Below are 5,882 nucleotides of genomic sequence, written 5' to 3'. Positions count from 1 at the left end.
AGATAATATAAGAGAGGAAATTAATAACCGGAGTTTTCTGAACAAGAAGCTACACGAAACCCTTTCATGTATCTTTGGATGTTACTGACAATCCCGATAAAGTACAAGATATTTTTTTAAAGTTGCTAAGTGAATCCTCGGCGCGTGATAATTTGTCTAACCCAGTGGTTTCCAAACTTGATGTTACTAAGCCTCCATTAAAAATATTCAAACATTTGACGCCTCCCCCTCCCCCCACCATATCGCGGAAAGGAAGATTTTTAAAAAATTAAAAACGATCGCGAATAAAAAAGTTTGGCTTACAACATCGATTCTCCAAGTATGGTACATATACCATATGATACATTTAGTTATTTTTGGTGGTACAATTTTTACACAAAATATATTTACATACATTTTGTTTATTCTTATTTATGTGGTACAATATTAAAAGTTTAAGAACCCTCTACATATTTTATTGTTTAATATATATATATTACTAATATAAAATATTTGTGCAGCTAAATTTATCATCTGCCATTTGAAAGTGTGACCAATTTGATGTTTAAAAACTTTTTTACAAAATATAGTTCGTACGACTATATACATCCTTAATCTGTTCCAGATCCTTGTACTTATACTAAATATCATGTATACTGAAAGTTACCCTGTAAAGTGACTTAATATCCAATAATTGATTATAAGGTAATGTGAAAAAGAAAAAAAAATTTTTCGCTTTACCTTATATTAAACATTATTCTATTGGGAAAAAGTGTCAAAAAACGCTGTTCAAATGGAACTAAAATACCTAGGTTGATAACCCTCTGGCCAGATTTTTCTTCTCCCTTTTATAATTTTTAAAGAATTGTCATTTTATTTATATTTTTGGGCAATAATTTATATTTGGTTGTTTGTCAATTTCAATTAGTTTTGCTGTGTATATTATATATTCTGGCCTATACATATTTATTATTTTAGTATTTCGAACACTTATAAACTCTTTTGCTTTTCAGTATCGAATCATTTTTAATAGTGTCTTGTTAAAATATCAAAATTAAACAAATTTTACCTATTTTGTAATATTATCCTGGTAATTGATACCAGAAATTACATCAATATTAATTTTAAAAAGACGTCATTAAACAAAATTAAATATTTAACCATGTCCAATTAAAAATGTAAAAATATTTTGATTGACAAATTATGTATAAATAATATATGTATGATAATATTTCATATGCAATTTCTACTAAAAAATGTTGTTGCATAAGGATTACAGTATAAAAAGAAAGTTATATTTATATTTTATATCAAAATTACATTGTAATTTTATTAAATAATAGTTGAAATATGTCGTGTATTTGAAATAAGAAAAAAGCATTTATCAAAAATAGAAAATCATTTGTTTAAAAATTACGGTGGTAAGGTAGTTGAAATCAATACAGTTTATATATAAATTGCAATGATAACATGTATTAATGTTACAATATATTATTTCGAATAAAAATTGTATTTAAATGATCATAATCTGATGATGTTAACGTGATGTAAGAGGTGAATCTATTCTTGGCCATTTTCTATTTCTGTTATTAACGACCTGCCTTATAGTGTTTCTGGTGGATAGATATAACGTGATTTACTATTGCATGCATAACCTTCGCTTATAATATTAGAAACGTCAATGAAGTGCAGAGCCACATACAAAATGCTCTATAATTGTATCTATCAACGCACTTCACAAAAGGAAATAGGAGTTTTCCACGAAGTTGAAGGAGAATTTGTAATGCTCAGGTTAACACAATATTAAACATTGTATTATTAGTATTTTTTTCAATTGTTATTTAAACATTTGGGTAATGATAAAACAGTAAAACCTCTCTTAACGATCACTTCTCACAACGAGAAATTCGCATAACGAGTGATGAAAGAAGCGAAGTCTGGGATTTTGACAGCTTTCTAGAAAAAATGATTTAGTATGTATCAAAAAGAAATGTATAGCAAAGCTCATTTGCATTACAAAATAATTTAAGATTTTTCAAATGATTTAACACAGAATAAAAGTGATTTTTTAATGTATTTTCTTTAATAATTAATACTGTATACTATTGATGTCAAATTTTCAATAATGAAACATATTTTGTTGATGGAACAGTATTTGAAGATCAATTCTTGAATCATTCATTAATAGAAATGATTATCTTCAAAATCTTTTGAAATCTATACTTTTAAGAATATACATCACAACTGTCGTTGATATTATGTCTATAATTTGTAGTTGTAATTAGTGTGGTGAATTTAAGGAAATATTTGGAGCATTATTTAGCATGTATATAGGTAATAAGGTTCATAATTTATTTAAATAAAAAGGAAATATTCCAACTAAAATATTTATTCTTTTCTTACGCAATATTTACATATTTATACATAATATATATCAATATATAATACGATCCTTATGGAATGATATGTATGTGAAGGCGTGGGCAACAACACACATTTATTATATTTTTTGTCTTTACATTTATTTGAAAATCTAGTAAAAAATAGAGTAATTCGTGCATGTACATATAAGTAACATAAATGTGCGTCCCTGTTTATTTCAATTACCTAAGTTCTTATCAAGTTTTCAAATTCTTTACTCCAAGTATAGGTGAATCCGGTTACAGTTTGAAGCAAAGAACGAATGCATTTATCAATAAACCACAGATATTTTGACTTTTTCATTTTGTAGCGTTGCTATTTTTTCATATAATCATTATTATTATTAATTACGTTATGGATGAACTAGAGATTCGTTAATTATATTTAAAATTAATTAGTTATCATTTTCACTTCGTGGCTTTCGTATATATAAACCACGTAGACATAAATTATTTACCTAATATACAATTAATAACAACAATATAATATATATTTTCTCTATACACGTATAGGTATTATAATTATTAAAAAATAAATAATCATTTTTCCGTTTTAAGCGGAAATTGGTCGGTTCGCGAATAGCTGATCAACAACCGAGCTATCGGCCAACGAGCTAATGTCCCCAATGTCCCTGTCGTTGAGTGCGATTTTCCTCAATATCCTCCTCATGATCTTACCAGAGCGAGTCTTCGGTAGACCCGGAGCACTTTGAATAACGTCTGGTTGAGCGAATGGTCCGATCCTTTCCCTGACAATCTTCTTCAGTTCAGTCACTAATTGTGCATTGAATTCGACTTGACCGTTGGTGGTGATGAAGCAGTACAGGCATTCACCCTTCACGGGGTGCGGTTTCGCCACTACTGCAGCTTCCGAGACGCCGCGATGCTCCGTAAGAACGGACTCCACTTCAGCAGTGGACATCAAATGACCAGAAACATTCAACATGTCATCAACCCTTCCAGTCACCCATAGGTATCCATCGGCATCGCGACGCGCACCTGCAAATTACAATTTCGGCCATTAACTAAATGCCTTTGAAAGAAAAATAAATTTCTGAACGTACCGTCACCAGTGCAGTAATATCCTGGGAATTTCGAGAAGTACGTGGTTTCGTAGCGATCGTGGTTATTGTATAACGATCTCATCATTCCAGGCCACGGGCGAGAGAATACCAAATATCCTTCTCCTTCGCCTTGAATTTCCTTGCCGGATTCATCCAATAAAACTGGCTGTACACCAAAGAATGGGAACGACTACAATAACAAAAAAATACATGCTATTATTACCACATACCAAAGTAAATTAGATTAAATCATATTTAATGTAATGTACATTAGATTGTAATCGAGTTGCGCTTTATTGAAGTATCACTTTTCATGTTACAAAAATAAATGTGTCTAGCTATTTTTTTTTTGTTATAAACTAATCTTAAGTTTATAAATGACGAGATATATTACCGACGATTACATTACATAATTTCATTAAAAAAATCTGTGCGTGTAATCCACTTGAAAATTGGTAGAAATAAGTTCAGCTTACCAAGTACTCTAATCTAGATTAATTTAATAATTTCTGTGACGCATATTCGAAACATATTATATTTGTCGCATTATCTTTTTAATAATATGTTTCATGCGTACTAAATGCATGCAGTTGTTTGACATTGAACAAAATAAAACATGGTAATCTTAGTTATACGGGTGACTATCATTCAAGTTTATAATAATAATATAGTGAAATAGCAAAATTATTATTCTAAAAGTAGTACTCTGCTATTCTGCGATACCAAGAATGGTTGTTGTTAGTCTAGCAGATCGTCTTATTTATATTATAGAACTATGAAATTTATTTTAAAATTATATAATTTTTCATCCAATCGACTACGTCTTAATGAAGCTATAATGCAATTATAAATAGATAAACTTTTCAAGTTCACGTGAACTGCATTTTTGAATTCACTTCTCGGATAAAATATATAACATCATAAATATTATTCAATGTTAACCTATTTTTTTTAGTAGATAAGGAGTGTCTGTAGTGAAGTTAACAAAAATATAAGATTCGATAAGTTGCACGTGGATTAAGTGTTAATACTTACAGCTGCTCCTGGTTTCATGGGTGTCGCACCTGGCAAAGGAGTAAGGACATGACCGCCGGTCTCGGTTTGCCAGAAAGTATCCACGATCGAGCATTTTTCTCCTCCGACCAATTTGTAATACCACATCCAAGCTTCTGGGTTGATTGGTTCTCCTACAGAACCGAGAACTCTCAAGGAGGATAGATCATGCCTGTGAAAATAATATTATATATTTTAAAAGAATTCCCTTTAAATATACCGAGCGCTTGAACTAACCTTGTGACCAAACTGTCCTCGAACTTCATCAACGCTCTGATGGCGGTCGGGGCCGTGTAAAATTGGTTGACCTTGTACTTTTCGACAACACCCCAGAAACGGTCGTTTTGTGGATAGAATGGAGTTCCTTCGTACTATAAATACAATACATTGATATGTTGAATTTAATGGTGTCTATGTTTATTTACCAAAACTGAGGTAGCGGCATTTGCCAGAGGTCCGTACACAACGTATGTGTGACCGGTGATCCAGCCAATATCGGCGGTGCACCAGTAAACGTCATTTGGTTTGTAGTCAAAGACGTATTTGAAGGTAGTAGCGGCATACAAGAGATATCCTCCAGTGGTGTGGAGGACGCCCTTTGGTTTTCCAGTTGAACCGCTGGTGTAAAGCATGAATAAGGGATCCTCGCTTTGCATCCATTCAGGGTAGCAGCTCGTGGAAGCTTGTGGAACGACGTCGTGCCACCAGATATCACGACCATCCTGCATTGGCGTCTGAAAATTGATATCCCTTGCGATAAGCATCATTTCATCGATATTTTCTTTAGTTTTATCAATACCTTATTGCTTTGGTTACTTTGAACACCCGATGGGGCAGTGACCCTTTCCAAGTGCGATACAACGAAGCACACCTCGACGTTGTGTCCGTTCTTCGCGCACTTGTCCATCGCTTGGTCGCAGATACTCTTCAACGCGAGATATTTCTCTCCTCTCCAGACACCATCGGCGGTGATGAGGGCCCGTGCTTGGCAATCAATTATTCGCTCGGAAAATGAGTCGGCAGAAAAACCGGCGAACTGGATTCAACAGAACACAACAATATAACAATGCCTCATTACAATAGTCACGGTTTACATTCAAAGTTGCTGTACGTTGGGACATTTTACTGGAGATGTACTTACCACCAAAGAATGAACTGCTCCGATTCTCGTACACGCCAATATGGCTATGACGGATTCGAGGATCATGGGCATATAAATGGCTACACGATCGCCCCGTTTGATGCCTTTACTCTTAAGCACATTGGCAAATCGACATACTTCCTCCAGGAGCTTCTTGTATGTGAGACGACTGTAGTCATCTGGATGATTTCCTTCCCTACAAAGAAAAACAAAATCCACATTATA

General features: G+C 32.9%; 1 protein-coding gene across 1 annotated transcript; it reads right to left on the bottom strand.

Annotated features, from left to right (window-relative positions):
• Positions 1-2,479: 2,479 nt before the first annotated feature.
• Positions 2,480-5,853, bottom strand: LOC108556600 (acetyl-coenzyme A synthetase; the record flags this gene model as incomplete). The annotated part of the gene is given in 7 exon segments (XM_017912771.1): positions 2,480-3,398; positions 3,464-3,653; positions 4,499-4,688; positions 4,754-4,887; positions 4,942-5,250; positions 5,316-5,552; positions 5,658-5,853. Coding segments are annotated over 7 exon segments (1,702 nt in total), but the record flags the coding sequence as incomplete, so codon positions are not given.
• Between the last annotated feature and the right edge of the window lie 29 nt (positions 5,854-5,882).

Source organism: Nicrophorus vespilloides, unplaced genomic scaffold (assembly GCF_001412225.1).
Source record: "Nicrophorus vespilloides isolate i.1.1-1 unplaced genomic scaffold, Nicve_v1.0, whole genome shotgun sequence".
Classification (NCBI taxonomy): Eukaryota; Metazoa; Arthropoda; class Insecta; order Coleoptera; family Silphidae; genus Nicrophorus; species Nicrophorus vespilloides.
The sequence above is the reverse complement of the archived record's forward strand: the minus strand, read 5'-3'. Positions and strand labels throughout refer to the sequence as shown.